This window comes from Hemitrygon akajei, chromosome 18, assembly GCF_048418815.1.
Source record: "Hemitrygon akajei chromosome 18, sHemAka1.3, whole genome shotgun sequence".
Taxonomy (NCBI): domain Eukaryota; kingdom Metazoa; phylum Chordata; class Chondrichthyes; order Myliobatiformes; family Dasyatidae; genus Hemitrygon; species Hemitrygon akajei.
In genome coordinates this window covers 77,083,950-77,105,273 of record NC_133141.1, presented here as the reverse complement: position 1 = coordinate 77,105,273, position 21,324 = coordinate 77,083,950, and the positions used below count along the sequence as shown (strand labels likewise).

The following is a 21,324-nucleotide window of genomic DNA, read 5'->3' as shown; positions in this document are numbered from 1 at the left end:
TACACACACACACACACATACACAGACACACACACATACACACACAAACACACACACACACAGACACACACACACACACATACACAGACACACACACATACACAGACACACACACAGACACACACAGACACAAACACACACACACACAGACACACACACACAGACACACACACACACAAACACACACACACACAGACACTCACAGACACATACACAGACACAGACACACACAGACACACACACACACACACAGACACACACACACACACACACACACACACTCACACACACAGACACACACACACAGACACACACACACAGACACACACTCACACACACACAGACACAGACACACACACACAGAGACACAGACACACACTCACAGACACACAGACACACACACAGACACAAACACACACACACACAGACACAGACACACACACACAGACGCACACTCAGACACAGACACACACACAGACACACACTCACACACACAGACACATACTCACAGACACACACACAGACACAGACACACACTCACACAGACACACACACACACAGACACAAACACACACACACACACACGCACACACACACAGACACAAACACACACAGACACTCACAGACACAGACACATACACAGACACACACACACACTCACAGACACAGACACAGACACGCAGAGACACAGACACACACACAGACACACTCACACAGACACATACACACAAAATACTGGAGGAACTCAGCAGGTCAGGCAGTATCTACAGGGGGGAATAAACAATCAACCTCTGCTCTCAAGACTCTTCTGTGTCGGTCTCAATGAAGGGTCTCGGTGTGAATCGTCGGCTCTTTATTCCCCCTCCGTAGATGCTGCCCGACCCGCAGAGTTCCTACAGCGTTTTGTGTCTGTCTGCTGCCATTCAGGACTTGCACGGACCTGATTCAGGTCAGCAGTGAAGTGGGACGGGAGGCAGAGGGTGGGGGGGGAGACAGAGACTGGAAATGAGAGCAAGTTTGGCCTTGCTGAGCAATGTTCCAGAACATTCCATTCCTCAGCTGTGCCTCCTGGCATATCTGTGTGTCAGCCGACAATACTTTGAGGCACGCAACTGTTCAACTGGGTGTGACCAACACTTTTTATCACAAATGTTGAAAAGTTTATCCAATGACCTTGAAACTCTCGGAATATTGTGTTCAATTCTGGTCCCCTCTTTACAGGAAGGATATGGAAAAGTTTTCATAAGGTGGGGGGGGGGGTAGGAGTTTTACAGAGGAGATTCACCAGGACGCTGCCTGGATTAGAGAGGGTGCAGAGGTGATTCACCAGGATGCTGCCTGGATTAGAGAGGGTGCAGAGGTGATTCACCAGGATGCTGCCTGGATTAGAGAGAGTGCAGAGGAGATTCACCAGGATGCTGCCTGGATTAGAGAGGGTGCAGAGGAGATTCGCCAGGATGCTGCCTGGATTAGAGAGGGTGCAGAGGAGATTCACCAGGATGCTGCCTGGATTAGAGAGGGTGCGGAGGAGATTCACCAGGATGCTGCCTGGATTAGAGAGGGTGCGGAGGAGATTCACCAAGATGCTGTCTGGATTAGAGAGGGTGCAGAGGAGATTCGCCAGGATGCTGCCTGGATTAGAGAGGGTGCAGAGGAGATTCACCAGGATGCTGCCTGGATTAGAGAGGGTGCAGAGGTGATTCACCAAGATGCTGTCTGGATTAGAGAGGGTGCAGAGGAGATTCGCCAGGATGCTGCCTGGATTAGAGAGGGTGCAGAGGAGATTCACCAGGACGCTGCCTGGATTAGAGAGGGTGCAGAGGTGATTCACCAAGATGCTGTCTGGATTAGAGAGGGTGCAGAGGAGATTCGCCAGGATGCTGCCTGGATTAGAGAGGGTGCAGAGGAGATTCGCCAGGATGCTGCCTGGATTAGAGAGGGTGCAGAGGAGATTCACCGGGATGCTGCCTGGATTAGAGAGGGTGCGGAGGAGATTCACCAGGATGCTGCCTGGATTAGAGAGGGTGCGGAGGAGATTCGCCAGGGTGCTGCCTGGATTAGAGATGGTGCAGAGGAGATTCGCCAGGATGCTGCCTGGATTGGAGAGGGTGCAGAGGGAGATTTACCAGGATGCTGCCTGGATTAGAGAGGGTGCAGAGGAGATTCACCAGGATGCTGCCTGGATTAGAGAGGGTGCAGAGGAGATTCGCCAGGATGCTGCCTGGATTAGAGAGGGTGCAGAGGAGATTTACCAGGATGCTGCCTGGATTAGAGAGGGTGCAGAGGAGATTCACCAGGATGCTGCCTGGATTAGAGAGGGTGCAGAGGAGATTCACCAGGATGCTGCCTGGATTAGAGAGGGTGCAGAGGAGATTCACCAGGATGCTGCCTGGATTAGAGAGGGTGCAGAGGAGATTCACCAGGATGCTGCCTGGATTAGAGAGGGTGCAGAGGAGATTCGCCAGGATGCTGCCTGGATTAGAGAGGGTGCAGAGGAGATTCGCCAGAATGCTGCCTGGATTAGAGAGGGTGCAGAGGAGATTCGCCACGATGCTGCCTGGATTAGAGAGGGCGCAGAGGAGATTTACCAGGCACATTACAGGTCCTTCGGCTCAGTGTGTTGATGCTGACCATGTAACCTTCTCTAGAGACTGCCTAGAATTTCCCTACCGCATAGCCCTCTATTTCTCTAAGCTCCATGTACCTGTCTAAGAGTCTCTTAAAAGACCCTATCGTATCCACCTCCACCACCGTCACCGGCAGCCCATTCCACGCACTCACCACTCTCTGAGTAAAAAACCTTACCCCCAACATCTTCCCAGCACCTTAAAACTGTGCCCCCTTGCGCTGGCCATTTCAGCCCTGGGAAAAAGCCTCTGACTATCCACACGATCAATGCCACTCATCATCTTGTACACCTCTATCAGGTCACCCCTCATCCTCCGTCGCTCCGAGGAGAAAAGGCCGAGTTCACTCGATCTATTCTCAGGCGGCACGCTCCCCAATCCAGGCAACATCCTTGTAAATCTCCTCCGCACCCTTTCTATGGTTTCCACGTCCTTCCTGTAGTGAGGCGACCAGAACTGAGCACAGAAAAGGCCGCGTTCACCCAAACTTGCTTGTGTCCACACAAAGGCCGACCAAATCAGAATGACCAAATGACCAAATCGGCCAAAATGAAAAGAAGACGTTCTATGTTAATAATGATTCATTACAGATGCAAATAATTAATATAATCAGTAATTCTGAGAACATGAGTAGTGTAGACCTTGAACGTGAGTCAGGGGTTTGCAGAAAAAACTACTTACCCGTTTAAAGTGGAGTTACCGTTCCCTCCAGCGCGTTCAAGACCCGGCCCGCCATTCTCAGAACTCCCCCATGGCGCCCATGCTGAGCTCTCTTCAAGGGCGCCTGGGTAGAGGCGTAAGCTCGGAAGAGGGGCGGGCAGTGAACTCGGGCAGAGCCCTGGTCCGGCCACCCGCCCCGCCCACCGCCTGTACCCGCGGGGGGCCGTCTCGTTCAGGTGCAGGAGCTAGCCCACTGGGTCCCCCGATCGCCCGTGACTGGCGCGGGGACGAGCGGGATCCCCGAGCTCTCCTGGTCGGATCGTGGTGGCTGAGCGAGGGACGGGACGCCGTATGGCGACGCCTCCGAAATAGTCGAGTTCCAGGTCAAGGGAGGAACGTTGGATCTGTTGTTACGAAGCCAGCAAAGACGAACGATCTTATACAGCTATAAAAAGTTTACGAAAACTAGTGTAGTGGAATAAGTGAAACAAGTATTTTTTTAAAAATTTATTGAGATACAGTGTGGAATAGGTCCTTCTGGCCCTCTGAGCTGGACTGCCCAGCAACCCCCGATTTAACCCTCGTCTAATCACAGGGGCAATTGACATCGACCAATGAACCTGCCAGCCGGTACGCCTTCGGACTGTAGGGGGAGCCAGAGCACCCGGAGGAAACTCACGCGGTTCATGGGGAGGGAATGCACAAACTCCTTATGGGCTGCGGCGGGAATTCAACCCGGGTCGCCGGGACTGTTGTGCTAACCACTACGCCCCAAATGTAGCGGAGTTTGAAAGAACATGCTCATTCCCGGGCTGCCTCCAGCTGACAGCTATCAGTACAGGGGTGAGCACGTAACGGCTTCGACCACCCCCCCCAGCCCACAGGACAAGTCTCCCCTGACCCACAGTAAACCCACAACACTAAATGCAACACAGACAGACAGAAAATAGATACTTGGCTCCGGCAAGAATAATGCCTCGCACAATTAAACTTGTGATGGCACGGTACAGCACTGGAACAGGCACTTACCCCCCCCCCAGAATGTTGTGCTGAAACAATTAAATTAGCCATCAAATGGCCAATTAAACTAATCCCTTCTGTCCACACAATATCTGTATCCTTCCATTTCCTCACATTCGTGTGCCTACATAAACGTCTCTCAAAAGCTTAAGGTCAAGTTTATTGTCATTCAGCTATACATATGTATACCACCAAACGAAACAACGTTCCTCCGGACCAAGGTGCACAACACAGTACATATAACACACACACACACAACACATAAAGTATACCGTCAAACGAAACAACGTTCCTCCGGACCAAGGTGTACAACACAGTACATATAACTCACACACACACAACACATAAAGTATACCATCAAACGAAACAACGTTCCTCCGGACCAAGGTGCACAACACAGTACATATAACTCACACACACACACAACACATAAAGTATACCATCAAACGAAACAACGTTCCTCCGGACCAAAGTGCACAACACAGTACATATAACTCACACACACACACACAACACATAAAGTATACCATCAAATGAAACAACGTTCCTCTGGACCAAGGTGCACAACACAGTACATATAACTCACAACACACAACACATAAAGTATACCATCAAACGAAACAACGTTCCTCCGGACCAAGGTGAACAACACAGTACATATAACTCACACACACACAACACATAAAGTATACCATCAAATGAAACAACGTTCCTCCGGACCAAGGTGCACAACACAGTACATATAACTCACACACACACAACACATAAAGTATACCATCAAACGAAACAACGTTCCTCCGGACCAAAGTGCACAACACAGTACATATAACTCACACACACACACACAACACATAAAGTATACCATCAAATGAAACAACGTTCCTCTGGACCAAGGTGCACAACACAGTACATATAACTCACAACACACAACACATAAAGTATACCATCAAACGAAACAACGTTCCTCCGGACCAAGGTGAACAACACAGTACATATAACTCACACACACACAACACATAAAGTATACCATCAAATGAAACAACGTTCCTCCGGACCAAGGTGCACAACACAGTACATATAACTCACACACACACAACACATAAAGTATACCATCAAATGAAACAACGTTCCTCCGGACCAAGGTGCACAACACAGTACATATAACTCACACACACACACACAACACATAAAGTATACCATCAAACGAAACAACGTTCCTCCGGACCAAGGTGCACAACACAGTACATATAACTCACACACACAACACATAAAGTATACCATCAAATGAAACAACGTTCCTCCGGACCAAGGTGAACAACACAGTACATATAACTCACACACACACAACACATAAAGTATACCATCAAACGGAACAACGTTCCTCCGGACCAAGGTGCACAACACAGTACATATAACTCACACACACAACACATAAAGTATACCGTCAAACGAAACAACGTTCCTCCGGACCAAGGTGCACAACACAGTACATATAACTCACACACACAGCAGAGAGTGAGGTCAGCTGAGAAGATCATTGGGGTCTCTCTCCCCGCCATCACGGATATTTATACCCCACACTGCACCCGCAAAGCAAACAACATTATGAAGGACCCCACACACTCCTCACACAAACTCTTCTCCCTCCTGCCGTCTGGCAAAAGGTACCGAAGCATTCGGGCTCTCACGACCAGACTGTGTAACAGTTTCTTCCCCCAATCCATCAGACTCCTCAATACCCAGAGTCTAGACTGACATCTACATCATTTATTATTATATTGTAATTCGTCCTCTACTGTGCCTGTTGTCTTGTTTATTAATTATTGTACTGCCCTGCACTGTTTTGTGCTCTTTATGTAGTCCTGTGCTGGTCTGTAGTCTAGTGTAGTTTTTATGTTGTTTTATGTAGTCTAGTGTAGCCTCGTGCTGTCTCACATAGTCTAGTGTAGTTTTTATGTTGTTTTATGTAGTCTAGTGTAGCCTCGTGCTGTCTCACATAGTCTAGTGTAGTTTTTATGTTGTTTTATGTAGTCTAGTGTAGCCTTGTGCTGTCTCACATAGTCTAGTGTAGTTTTGTGTTGTTTCATGTAGTCTAGTGTAGCCTTGTGCTGTCTCACAGAGTCTAGTGTAGTTTTTGTGTTGTTTTATGTAGTCTAGTGTAGCCTTGTGCTGTCTCACAGAGTCTAGTGTAGTTTTTGTGTTGTTTCATGTAGTCTAGTGTAGCCTTGTGCTGTCTCACAGAGTCTAGTGTAGTTTTTGTGTTGTTTTATGTAGTCTAGTGTAGCCTTGTGCTGTCTACATAGTCTAGTGTAGTTTTGGGTTGTTTCATATAGCACCAGGGTCCTGGAGGAACGTTGTCTCGTTTTTACTGTGTACTGTACCAGCAGTTTATCGTTGAAATGACAATAGACTTGATACGATTGTATTTCGATGTTAAGGTGACTGTCCTGTTGTACATAATATTTATTATAAATTGCACGTTGTACGTTTAGACGAGACATAACGTAAAGATTTTTACTCTTCATATGTGTGAAGGATGTTAGAAATAAAGTCAATTATTATAACGTGAAATAAAGTCACTATTACATTTTGGGGCATCGGAGTTCATCGTTCCGACGTCATCGATTGTATGAACCCCCCCACTGAAACACGTGGGTTTCAAGATAGAGGCAGGAAATATGTTCCAGATGCTGGGAGAGTCCAGTACCAGAGGGCATGGTTTGAGAATAAGGGGTAGGTCATTCAGGACAGAGTTGAGGAAAAACTTCTTCTCCCAGAGAGTTGTGGGGGCCTGGAATGCACTGCCTCGGAAGGCAGTGGAGGCCAATTCTCTGGATGCTTTCAAGAAGGAGCTAGATAGGTATCTTATGGATAGGGGAATCAAGGGATATGGGGACAAGGCAGGAACCGGGTATTGATAGTAGTTGATCAGCCATGATCTCAAAATGGCGGTGCAGGCTCGAAGGGCCGAATGGTCTACTTCTGCAGCTATTGTCTATTGTCCTCCGGGTGCTCTGGTTTCTGCCCACAGTCCAAAGCCATACCAGTCAGTAGGCTAATTGGTCATTGTAAATCGTCCAGTAATTAGGCGAGGGTTAATCCGGAACGGCTCGAAGGGCAGGTAGGGCCTGTATCGCAATAAATAGATATACCGACAGATATATAACTGATCCAGGGAGCACCTCGGTCAATCTCTCCTGCTCCCTGCGACGGTGAACTCCTTCTTTACTCTCCGAGCAACAGACTCCGCAAGGAATTCCAACAGGAGTCCTCTCAGGGGTCACGATTTCAGACTGTGCGGGGAGACACGAGCCCGCGCGCTCAGGACGGTTAAGTTGCGACTCTCCTGCGGCTTGTGGGGGTGCGGGTGGGTGGTTGGCGGTGGAGCGGTCAGGCTGGCTTCTGGACGGCCCGGTTCCTGGCGGAACGATGACCTTTCACCTTTGCATTCCCAGGAGCGGTGAGTTCACGGGACTGCGAGGCAGGAAGCAGCCAAAGTCTTCCGTCTGGCTTGTAGGATTCCCCTCGGGAGAAGGTAGTGTGGATTGGGTCTGAGCCGTTTCATTCCAATCGGGGAGGTGGGGGAGCAAATACCACCGTGTGTGTGTGTTTGTGCGTGTGTGCACGTGCGTGTGTGCGTGCGTTTATATGTGAAGTCTCTGTGCTGTGTGTACGCAGGAGCAGTTGACATTTGGGTGGAAATTGCACCCCCCCCCACTTCCTCCCCTCGGGAGAAAAACGAACAGCAGTTATCGTCTAGGGTATTTATGGAATCCCTGATACTGACTGTCTGTGGGATACCAGTGTGATTGTCAGTGACGGGGGCAGCTCCAGGTGTCTTCCTCGAATGCTGGTGTGACAGTTTCGTGTACGCAGGTTCACCCAAAGCAGCTGTGCAGGTTGACTCTGTGTGTTGGCGAATTGAGTTCAAGACCTGCGAAGTAATGTCTTACCAAACTCGGACCAGACCACGCACATGGAATATTTTGTCGATTTTCTGTATTGTGTTCATTGTGGAAAGGGTGTGGAAGCTTTAGAGAGGGTGCAGAGCAGATTCACCAGGATGCTGCCTGGATTAGAGAGGGTGCAGAGGAGATTCACCAGGATGCTGCCCGGATTAGAGAGGGTGCAGAGGAGATCCACCAGGGTGCTGCCTGGATTAGAGAGGGTGCAGAGGAGATTCACCAGGATGCTGTCTGGATTAGAGAGGGTGCAGAGGAGATTCACCAGGATACTGCCTGGATTAGAGAGGTTGCAGAGGAGATTCACCGGGATGCTGTCTGGATTAGAGACGGTGCAGAGGAGATTCACCTGGGTGCTGCCTGGATTAGAGAGGGTGCAGAGGAGATTCACCGGGATGCTGTCTGGATTAGAGAGGGTGCAGAGGAGATTCACCAGGATGCTGCCTGGATTAGAGAGGGTGCAGAGGAGATTCACCAGGATGCTGCCTGGATTAGAGAGGGTGCAGAGGAGATTCACCAGGATGCTGCCTGGATTAGAGAGGGTGCAGAGGAGATTCACCAGGATGCTGCCTGGATTAGAGAGGGTGCAGAGGAGATTCACCAGGATGCTGCCTGGATTAGAGAGGGTGCAGAGGAGATTCACCAGGATGCTGCCTGGATTAGAGAGGGTGCAGAGGAGATTCACCAGGATGCTGCCTGGATTAGAGAGGGTGCGGAGGGAGATCCACCAGGAAGCTGCCTGGATTAGAGAGTGTGCAGAGGAGATTCACCAGGATGCTGCCTGGATTGGAGGGTGCAGAGGAGATTCACCAGGATGCTGCCTGGATTGGAGAGGGTGCAGAGGAGATTCACCAGGATGCTGCCTGGATTAGAGAGGGTGCAGAGGAGATTCACCAGGATGCTGCCTGGATTAGAGAGGGTGCAGAGGAGATTCACCAGGATGCTGCCTGGATTAGAGAGGGTGCGGAGGAGATTCACCAGGATGCTGCCTGGATTAGAGAGGGTGCGGAGGAGATTCACCAGGATGCTGCCTGGATTAGAGAGGGTGCGGAGGAGATTCACCAGGATGCTGCCTGGATTAGAGAGGGTGCGGAGGAGATTCACCAGGATGCTGCCTGGATCAGAGAGGGTGCGGAGGAGATTCACCAGGATGCTGCCTGGATGAGAGAGGGTGCGGAGGAGATTCACTAGGATGCTGCCTGGATTAGAGAGGGTGCAGAGGAGATTCACCAGGATGCTGCCTGGATTAGAGAGAGCAGTCTGCCTTTTGAGGAGAGGGTGTGTGAGCTCGGGCATTTCTCTTAAGGAGCGAAGGAGGACTTGATAGAGCTCTACAAGACGATTAGAGCCTTAGACAGTGTGGACACTCAGAGTTTTTTCCCCACGGCTATTATGAGGGGGTCATAATTTTAAGGCGAGTGGGGTGGGGGGTGATATCAGAGGTAGGTTGTCACAGAGAGTGGTCGAGCTAGATACATTAGCGACTCTTCTGTGACACTTAGATCAGCAGGTGGCTGGCAGAAAAATGGAGGGTTGTGTGGGAAGGAAGGGTTGGAGTGACCGTGGAGTCGGTTTCAAGGTCAGTACAACGTCCTGGGTCGGTGGGGTGGTCTTGCGCTGTGAATGTGAGGATCGACGTTCTATCAACATGGGAGAGATCGCTGTTAGCCAGCGACACTCCTGGCTGAGGTCACGTGAGCCAGCGCTGGGAGCGCGCCCCGGTGAGCCGCGCGGGATGTTTTGCTCCTACCCGGCAGAGGTTGGCCCGTGCGCCAGGCGGGAGGGATTAGACCGTGGCTGCCCGCGGGGTCCCGGCGGATTTGACGGGCGCCGCCTGCGGACAGCTCCGTTTCCTGCCTCAGCCGGCCCCCCTTGTTCAACCGCTCTCGCAAATTGTGTTTCTCAACCCAGCCACTGGCGGAACCATACCTACGACACCTACATCGGGATGGGGTACGTGATCGAAGGGGTTGACCAAGGCATGATTGGAACGTGCATGGGGGAGAGACGGAGAATTGTCATCCCACCTCACCTGGCCTACGGAGAGAGCGGAGTCGGTAAGGAGCTTAACTCTCTGCCCCCAAACCTGCGGGCGAGACTCACGTAAGAGAATGCACTTTGAACAGATGCAGCATCCTGAGATGTTCTGACTTCGAACGAGCTGTTCACACATGAATTCCACGAGACACTGGAGCACAATTATCCCATTCAGCCCATCAAGCCTGCTCCACCATTCCATCGTGGCTGATTTACTATCCCTCTCAACCCCCATTCTCCTGCCTTCTCCCTGTAATCTATAGGAAACATCCTCTCCACACCCACTCGATCTGTGTCCTCTGGTCCTAGACTACCCCACTATAGGAAACATCCTCTCCACATCCACTCTATCTGTGTCCTCTGGTCCTAGACTCCCCCACTATAGGAAACATCCTCTCCACATCCACTCTATCTGTGTCCTCTGGTCCTAGACTCCCCCACTATAGGAAACATCCTCTCCACATCCACTCTATCTGTGTCCTCTGGTCCTAGACTCCCCCCACTATAGGAAACATCCTGTACACATCCACTCTATCTGTGTCCTCTGGTCCTCGACTCCCTCACTATAGGAAACATCCTCTCCACATCCACTCTATCTGTGCCCTCTGGTCCTAGTCTCCCCCACTATAGGAAACATCCTCTCCACATCCACTCTATCTGTGTCCTCTAGTCCTAGACTCCCCCACTATAGGAAACATCCTCTCCACATCCACTCTATCTAGCTCCTTCGGTATTTGATAGGTTTCAATGAGATTCTGGTCCTAAGACTCCCCCCCTATTTTTCTAACCTCCAGCAAGTACAGGCCCAGGGCCTTCACCATATCCTTTCTCAGACAAGGGGCCGAGAACTGCTCACTCTACTCCGACTGCGATCTGACCGGTGCCTTACGAACCCTCAGCATTACGTCCTTTCTTTAGTATTCCAGTTCTCTGGAAATGAAATGCTGAGCCTTCCTGACCACCAACCCAACCTGCAGGTTAACCTTCGGGGAGTCCTGCACCGGGACTCCCGGCTCTGAATCCCGATTTCAGTCTCCGTTTGTATGAAACAGTCCATGCCTTCATTCCTCCCACCAAAGTAGCTTCGCCGCGCGCTGCCCGACACTCTGCGCCATCCGCCACTCCTCTCCCCGTCCCCCCAATCTGTCTCGGTCCTTCTGCGGACTGCCCGCTTCCTCGGGCTGCAGCAGGGAGTTGAGGGAGGGAGCTTAAACTGCGGAGTTCCCTCTCTAGCCTCCCTGCCGAGTACATTGGGCCCACTGCCCCAGCGTGCAAGGCAGAGTCAGAGCTCTCTGTCCAGTGAAGGGGCCTTGTTTTCTGTCCAGAATGTGTTACCTTCCCGTCATTTTTTATCCCCCCCCCCCCACTCCTCCTTCCCTCTTCTTCGTTTCCTCACTCTTCTCCGCACCTCTGTCACCTTCCCTTTCTCTCACGGTCCACTCTCCTATCAGATTCCTTCTTCTCTAGCCCTTTGCCTTTTCCACCAATCACCTCCCAGCTTCTTACTGCATTCCCCCACACCCGACCTGTCAGCTCCCAGCTTGTCTTCCTTCCCCTACCAACACCCCCCCCACCTTCTCATTCTAGCCTCTTCCCCCCCCCATTTCCTTCGCCGTCCTGCTGAAGGGGTTTCGTCCCAAAACGTCGACTGTTTATTCATTTCCGTCGCGCTCCTCCAGCGTTTGGTCGAGCAAAGGTCAAAGAAATCGAAAAATTGACAAAAGAAACTCTCCCAGATTTTTATTTATCCCACCCATTGTCTTTTTTTTCCCCGTTTTACAAGATACAATACATTCTACAACTTCAAATTATATGTACGTTGGCTAATACAGTTACTAGACGAACTGCTTTAAATTGGGATGCTTCCATCTCTATCAAAGATGGCGCCTATCCCCCACAGCACCTAATCGTTGTTGAACACCTCCACGGCACCCGTGGAGAGCGCGTGTTCCCTTTTAACGGTCACCCAGGCACTGACAATACCCTCTAAGCCTTGCTAGGGTATCTGCCCGGGCAGGACCCCTACACCACCCGCTTCCAGGGCCTGCGGACAGCTGTTTTAGAGACAGCCCCAGGAGCCAGTTCACAAGGACCTCCCTCATCCCTCCTTGCACCCCCGCCCTCCTTTTTCACGGGGTCGCCCCGTGCGGGAGAGGTTTTTAAAGTGGAGAAGGCGAGACACTGGGGCAGTTCCACTGTCTCTCTCTCTCTCTCTCTCTCAGCCTCGGAGTTCAGGGTCCAGCAAGCCTCACAAACCGGGGGCCCTCTCCGGTCGCGGTGGGTGACCGCGATGCCTTCCCCCTTCGCTCTCCGCGGAGCGTGGCAGAAGCGCCTCCCCGGCCGCTGGATCTGACCGTAGGCCCCGTCCGCCCGAGCTGACTTCACGTTAGAACAGGCGTGTCCCTACCTCACCGGGGTTCGGGCAAACAGCGACTAGGAGCCGCCGGTGAGAGCTGAGTGTCCGGCAGGGGGTCCGAAGGTGAGTGGGCTGCCCCCGGAATGGACACGGACGAGCCCCCCGCCCTTCCCTGGACACTCTGACCGATACTTTATTGATCCCAAAGGAAATTACAGTGTCACAGTAGCACCATAAGTGCGCAGATATTAGAAAAGAAGTGGGAAAGAATTAAAGAAATATATAAGTTACCCCAAACAATCTGACAGGATGGGGTCATCGCTTCCCTGGCTATCGAGCCCAATGGCCGAGCGTAAGAATGACTTCATATAGTGCAGTTGTCTTTACTGAAAGTGTTCCCCTGTTCAGCCAAGGTGGCGCGCAGAGGGTGAGGGACATTGCCCGGAATTGCCAGGATTTTCCGGAGGGTCCTTTGTTCCACCACAGCCTCCAGGTGTGTCCAGTTTGACTCCTATAACAGAGCCGGCCTTTCTAATCAGTTTATTGAGCCTGTTGGCATCACCCACGTTGATGCCATTGCCCCAGCACGCCACCCCATAGAGGATTGTACCAGTGACAACAGACTGGTTGAGCGTGTGAAGGAGAGGCCTGCACACTCCAAAGGACCTCAGTCTCCTCAGGAAGTCGAGGCGACTCTGGCCTTTCTCGTACACAGCCTCCGCTCAAGTCTGTCGTCCAGGTGCCCCCTCCAGGTACTTGTAGATCCTCACCACATCCATGTCCCCACCATCAATAGTAACAGAGCAGTGCAGGCCTAGTCCTCCCGAAGTCCATCACCGTCTCTTTGATCTTACTGATGCTGAGCTGCAGATGATTCAGCTCGCACCGTTCGACAAAGTTGCAAAGGCGAACCGGTTGGAAGGTTAATTGGTCATCGTGAATTGCCCCGTAAATAAAGATTAGGCTGGGGTTAAATCGGTGGGTTGGTTGTAAAATGCGATGGGGGGGGGGGGTGGGGAGTAAGGCAGGCATGATTTAAACCCAGAGCTCCTGTTCCCGGCGTGGCCTGCGTCGGGCGTCTCCGCTTCACGCTCCGGAGTCGGTCCGGGCGACGATGTGACCTGCGCGCGCGTGTTTGCGCCTGACCGCTGTCTGACTTCCACCCGCAGACGACAAGATCCCGGCCTCCGCCGTGCTGGTCTTCGACGTGCACGTGGTCGACTTCCACAACCCCAAGGACACGGTGGGGATCCGGTCCTACTTCAAGCCCGAGGACTGCAACAAGACCTCCCAGCTGACCGACTTCGTGAAGTACCACTACAACGCCTCGCTCATGGACGGCACGCAGCTCTACACCTCGTACGTCGCAGTTCTGGTTACCGCGGCTTTTAAAGATACTTTAATCGTTTCCAGCCGCGGCATCCCAGCTTACTCCCCCCCCCCCCCCCCCCCCCCGAGTCCGATCGTAACGACCGATTAACCGACTGACCGGTGGGTCTACGACCGCGGGAGGATTGATGACGGGTTGAACTCTGAACTCCGGCACCCCAGTTGGCGACGGACGGGTTCCTGGGGTCCGGCGACGTAGGTTCAATCGGGTGCTGCCCGCGCGGAGTTTTCACGTTGGCCCTGGCAGAGCGCCACGGCGGCTCAGTACAGGCCCTTCGGCCCACGGTGTTGTGCCGGCCTTTTATCCTGCCCCATGATCAACCGACCCACTTCCCTCACACGCAGCCCTCCACGGACTGTCTGTCCCACTCCCGTCGGGGAGGAGGCTACGTAGCGTCCACACCAGGACCACCAGACTCAGAAACAGTGACTTTCCCCAAGCAGTGAGGCTGATCAACACCTCCACCCACTGACCCACCCTTCCACACCCCCAATCACCCACTGACCCACCCCTCCACACCCCCCCCAATCACCCAGTGACCCACCGCTCCACACCCCCAATCACCACTGACCCTCCCCTCCACACCCCCAATCACCCACTGACCCACCCCTCCACACCCACAACCACCCACTGACCCACCCCTACACACACCCCCAATCACCCAGACCCACCCCTCCACACACCCCCAATCACCCACTGACCCACCCCTCCACACCCCCAACCACCCACTGACCCACCCCTCCACACCCCACCAATCACCCACTGACCCACCCCTTCACATCCCCAATCACCCACTGACCCACCCCTCCACACCCCACCAATCACCCACTGACCCACCCCTCCACACCCCCAATCACCCACTGACCCACCCCTCCACACCCCCAACCACCCACTGACCCACCCCTCCACACCCCCAATCACCCACTGACCCACCCCTTCACATCCCCAATCACCCACTGACCCACCCCTCCACACCCCAATCACCCTGACCCACCCCTGCACACCCCAAACCACCCACTGACCCACCCCTCCACACCCCACCAATTACCCACTGACCCACCCCTTCACATCCCCAATCACCCACTGACCCACCCCTCCACACCCCACCAATCACCCACTGACCCACCCCTCCACACCCCCAATCACCCACTGACCCACCCCTCCACACCCCCAACCACCCACTGACCCACCCCTCCACACCACCAATCAGCCTGACCCACCCCTCCACACTCCCAACCACCCACTGACCCACCCCTCCACACCCCACCAATTACCCACTGACCCACCCCTTCACATCCCCAATCACCCACTGACCCACCCCTTCACAACCCCAATCACCCACTGACCCACCCCTCCAATCACCCATTGACCCACCCCTCCACACCCCCAATCACCCACTGACCCACCCCTCCACACCCCCAACCACCCACTGACCCACCCCTCCACACCACCAATCAGCCTGACCCACCCCTCCACACTCCCAACCACCCACTGACCCACCCCTCCACACCCCACCAATTACCCACTGACCCACCCCTTCACATCCCCAATCACCCACTGACCCACCCCTTCACAACCCCAATCACCCACTGACCCACCCCTCCAATCACCCATTGACCCACCCCTCCACACCCCCAATCACCCACTGACCCACCCCTCCACACCCCCAACCACCCACTGACCCACCCCTCCACACCTTCAACCACCACTGACCCACCCCTCCACACCACCAATCACCTTGACCCACCACTCCACACTCCCAACCACCTACTGACCCACCCCTCCACACCCCCAATCACCCACTGACCCACCCTTCCACACCCCCACTCACCCACTGACCCACCCCTCCACACCCCCAATCACCCACTGACCCGCCCCTCCACACCCACAATCACCCACTGACCCACCCCTCCACACCCCCAATCACCCACTGACCCACCCTTCCACACCCCCAATCACCCACTGACCCACCCCTCCACACCCCGAATCACCCACTGACCCACCCCTCCGCACCCCCAATCACCCACTGACTCACCCCTCCACACCCCCAATCACCCACTGACCCACCCCTCCACACCCCCAATCACCCACTGACCCACCCCTCCACACTCACAATCACCCACTGACCCACCCCTTCACACCCCCAACCACCCACTGACCCACCCCTCCACACCCCCAATCACCCACTGACCCACCCCTCCACAACCCCAACCACCCATTGACCCACCCCTCCACACCCCCAATCACCCACTGACCCACCCCTCCACACACCCAATCACCCACTGACCCACCCCTCCACACCCCCAACCACCCACCGACCCACCCCTCCACACCCCCAACCACCCACTGACCCGCCCCTCCACACCCCCAATCACCCACTGACCTGCCCCTCCACACCCCCAATCACCCACTGACCCGCCCCTCCACACCCCCACTCACCCACTGACCCACCCCTCCACACCCCCAATCACCCACTGACCCGCCCCTCCACACCCACAATCACCCACTGACCCACCCCTCCACACCCCCAATCACCCACTGACCCACCCTTCCACACCCCCAATCACCCACTGACCCTCCCCTCCACACCCCCAATCACCCACTGACCCACCCCTCTACACACCCAATCACCCACTGACCCACCCCTCCACACCCCCAACCACCCACCGACCCACCCCTCCACACCCCCAACCACCCACTGACCCATCCCTCCGCACCCCCAACCATCCACTGACCCACCCCTCCACACCCCCAATCACCCACTGACCCACCCCTCCACACACCCAATCACCCACTGACCCACCCCTCCACACCCCCAACCACCCACCGACCCACCCCTCCACACCCCCAACCACCCACTGACCCACCCCTCCACACCCCCAATCACCCACTGACCCACCCCTCCACACCCCCAACCACCCACTGACCCACCCCTCCACACACCCAATCACCCACTGACCCACCCCTCCACACCCCCAATCACCATTGACCCACCCCTCCACACCCCCAATCACCCACTGACCCACCCCTCCACACCCCCAATCACCCACTGACCCACCCCTCCTCACCCCCAATCACCCACTGACCCACCCCTCCACACCCCCAATCACCCACTGACCCACCCCTCCACACATCCCCAATCACCCACTGACCCACCTCTCCACACACCCCCAATCACCCACTGACCCACCCCTCCACACCCCCAATCACCCACTGACCCACCCCTCCTCACCCCCAATCACCCACTGACCCATCCCTCCACACCCCCGCTCACCCACTGACCCACCCCTCCACACATCCCCAATCACCCACTGACCCACCCCTCCACACCACCCACCACCACTACTTTATCATTTCCTGCCCAGCGTCACTTTACGGACAGATCCGGAGTAACAATTATTGTGTTCTCCTTTACGGTTGCCTGCAGGAAATGACTTTAAACATTCCTGAAGTTGGAATCCATTTTTTCCCTCATCCTTGTGCTTATCAATGTCCCTGATGTATCTCCCTCCAGCACTGTTCCACACAGCCACCAAAAAAAACAGCCTGCTTCCGACATCCGCCCTTTACTCTCCTCCAATCACCTTAAAATTATGCCCCCCTCGTATTAGCCGTTTCCACCCTGGGAGAAGGTGTCTGGCTCTCCACTCGATCTAAGCATCTTGCACAGCTCATTGCATGCCCCTGCAGTTCCACTCTTCGAGTGGTTCTGCAGAAAGTTTGGTTAACAACTCATCGGGGTGACTGATAAGTCCTAAGTTAGAAGGAGATGAGTCATTAACTTCAAACTTTCTGCATAATCACTCAAAGAGTTGAACTGCATGTAACGAAAGCTGTATAACTCATCTCCTTCTGCCTTAGGCCCCAAACTTATCAATCACCCCTGCTGTGGACACTTTCTGGAGGTCCAAGATCCGTATGCTCCACGACCGCTGGACTAAGTGTGTAAATGTAGGAGGGGACGATGTTGAAAAATAACTGTGCTAGGTTTTCTAAAATTGACTCCTTCTACCTTAGGCCACAAACTTATCAATCACCCCTCGTAGATACCGTAGTTTAGGGGAATGGGCAAAGAAGTGGCAAATGAAATACAATGTTGGAAAGTGTACGGTCATGCACTTTGGTGGAAGAAATAAATGGGCAGACTATTATTTAGATGGGGAGAGAATTAAAAATGCAGAGATGCAAAGGGACTTGGGAGTCCTTGTTAACCTAAAGGTTAACCTCCGGGTTGAGTCAGTCATGAAGAAGGCGAATGCAATGTTGGCATTCATTTCTAGAGGAATAGAGTATAGGAGCAGGGATGTGATGTTGAGGCTCTATAAGGCACTCGTGAGACCACTCTTGGAGCATTGTATGCAGTTTTGGGCTCCTTATTTTAGAAAGGATATACTGACATGGGAGAGGGTTCAGAGAAGATTCACAAGAATGATTCCAGGAATGAAAGGGTTACCGTATGAGGAACGTCTGGCAGCTCTTGGGCTGTATTCCCTGGAGTTGAGGAGAAAGTGGGGGGATCTCATAGAAACATTCCGAATGTTAAAATGCCTGAACGGATTAGATATGGCAAAGTTATTTTCCGTGGTCGGGGAGTTCAGGACAAGAGGGTACAACTTCAGGATTGAAGGACGTCCATTTTGAACAGAGATGTTGAGAGATTACTTTAGTCAGAGGGTGGTAAATCTGTGGAATTTGTTGTCACGAGTGGCTGTGGAGGTAAAGTCATTGGGTGTATTTAAGTCAGAGATAGATAGGTTCTTGATTAGCCAGGGCATGAAAGGGTATGGGGTGAAGGCAGGGGAGTGGGGATGACTGGAGGAATTGGATCAGCCGATGATTGAGTGGTGGAGCAGACTCGATGGGCCGAATGGCCTACTCCTGCTCCTGTGTCTTCTGGTCTTCTGGTCTGGGTTACTTGCATCTGACAGCTGCTGGACTGATTCAGTGGTGAGGAAGGCAAACGCGATGTTAGCATTTAATAATAAATAATAAATCAGCCATGATGGAATGGTGGAGAAGACTCGATGGGCTGAATGGCCTAATTTGCTTCCCCAACTCCTCTTACGCCCTGGACACCTACCATTAACCGAGAGGTCCGTGGACCCTGGTTTGGGAGCCCCTGTCCTACAGTATGTCTGATGGTCTTACTTAACCAAGGAACTGTGTTAAGTCTCATATTCTTCAATGGCTCCCCCCCCCCCGCCCCCCCGCCAACCACACTTTGTTTCTACCCTGTAGCCGTGACTACGATACGCCACAGACTCTGACCCTGGGCTCCAGCAAGATGATCGCCGGGTTGAACCAAGGGCTTCTGGAAATGTGCATCGGAGAGAGACGAATTTTGACGATCCCTCCGCACCTTGGGCACGGCGAGTCAGGAGGTGAGGAACGCGGGCTTTTCGGTCCCGCGCGCGCACGCGCGCGTGTGTGTGTGTGTGTTTTCCGGGACTCTCGGGCCTCGCGCTGTGACCGGCGGCCCACCGTGTCCGCCGAAACCTGTCCGGGAACTTCCGTGTGTGTGTGTTTTTTTTTAAAGAAGTGAGAAACCTGTGGCATCCGGTGCACCCTCGCTCCGGGGGAAGTCCGTGTCCAGGGAGTTGGCGTCACACAGCTGGAGCCGGCCACGGTTGTGACGCAACGACCGGGACGTCACCGGTGCCTCCGCGGAGTGTTGCAGGGCCGCCTTCCTGCCCGCTGTGGATCCCCTCTCCGCCCGAGCTGACTTCCCGCGCAGGGCGGGGCAGGCATGCCCCTACCTCGCCGGGGTTGCCGGGTCCCGCCCGGCTCCCCGCCCGTTCGAAGGGGGGTGTACCGGGGCGTGTGGCCGCTGTGGCGTGCGAACGGTCGCTTGGAGTCGCGGGTGAGAGCTGAGCGTCCGGCGGGTGAGCTACCCCAACCCCCCCCCCCCCCCCCCCCCCCCGGAACGGACGCGGACAAGCCCCCTCCACCAGAGGTGGCTGGACATCCTGGCGCCTTGCACTGTACTGCTTGCACAGAGGGTCAAATTTCACGACATACGTGGAGATACGTCTCTACCTTCCCTCCGCTAGTCCGCAGGACACCCTTGGGCGAGGTGTGGCACCTGCTGAGCACCCCCCCGCCCCCGATCAGGGTCAGGTGAAACCGTGGGAGCAGGTGGTGGACGGTCGTATGAGCAGCCGGTGCAGATCACAAGTCCTGGTAATGCGACCACTGACACTAGGCAGACAATCTCTGAAGAGTATTGGTAATGGCCGGGGGTCACCCGTCTTGTAAAGACATACTGCCCCAGAAGAAGGCAATGGCCAACCACTTCAGTAGGAAAATTTGTCAAGAACAATCGTGGTAACAGAAAGACCGTGATCATCCTAGTCTAATGACATGGCAGATAATGATGATGTCATACAACTGAGGACCTGATTATGTCATATGACACAGCACATGATGTCATACGACAAAGGACATGGTGATGTCATATGACACAGCACATAATGATGATGTCATACGACACCACGCATGAACAATGTCAGCAATATGAAACCCCATCGCCCGTGGACCCTCTCCCCACCCAAAACTGTGGCGTAGCTGTCATTTCACGCTTGTCGACCCTGTGCATTGACTGCCAGTGGGTGGTTTAACTCCTGTGCAGGTAACACTGACTCCTCTCTACCTGGGCTACCTGAGAGGTCCACGTCCAGTTGCCGTTCAGCTCTGTGCAGGGTGCAAAGCACAGGGCCGACAGTCACCAACGGCACAAGGCGCAGGTAACACACATAATACCTGCAGTAGCAGCAGAGGGAAAATATCGGGACTCTCTATTTTATTTATCGAGAGAGAGAGAGAGAGTGCAGAACAGGCCTACAATTCCCCCGATTTAATCCCCGCCGAATCGCGGGACAATTTGCGAAAAACGGGAGCCCCCGGAGGAAAGCGACACAGCCACGGGGAAAACGTACAGGCACCGGTGGGAAATGAACCCCCCGTCGCCTGTATTGCACAGCGGTTGTGCTATCCACAATGCTACCGAGCCTCTAGAATCGTAAGCCCGTAAGATATAGGAGCAGAATCTGGCCATTCAGCCCATCAAGTCTGCTCAGCCATTCCATCGTGGCTGATTTACTATCCCTCTCAACCACACCCTCCGGCCTTCTCCGCGTGACCTTTGACACCCTGACTAATCAAGAACCTGTAAAACTCCACTTCAAGTACACCCGATCACTCGGCCTCCACAGCCGTCTGTGGCAACGAATTCCTCAGATTCACCAGCCTCCGGCCAAAAAAATATTTCCTTAT

At 53.7% G+C, this 21,324-nt stretch overlaps 1 protein-coding gene across 1 annotated transcript in view; it reads left to right on the top strand.

Annotated features, from left to right (window-relative positions):
- The window catches only part of LOC140741535 (peptidyl-prolyl cis-trans isomerase FKBP10-like), a 59,700-nt gene that overhangs the window by 28,038 nt on the left and 10,338 nt on the right, over window positions 1-21,324 (top strand). Inside the window, 3 exon segments of the mRNA XM_073071837.1 lie at window positions 10,181-10,326; window positions 13,832-14,021; window positions 19,291-19,433. Of these exon segments, the coding sequence (XP_072927938.1) occupies window positions 10,181-10,326; window positions 13,832-14,021; window positions 19,291-19,433 (479 nt within the window).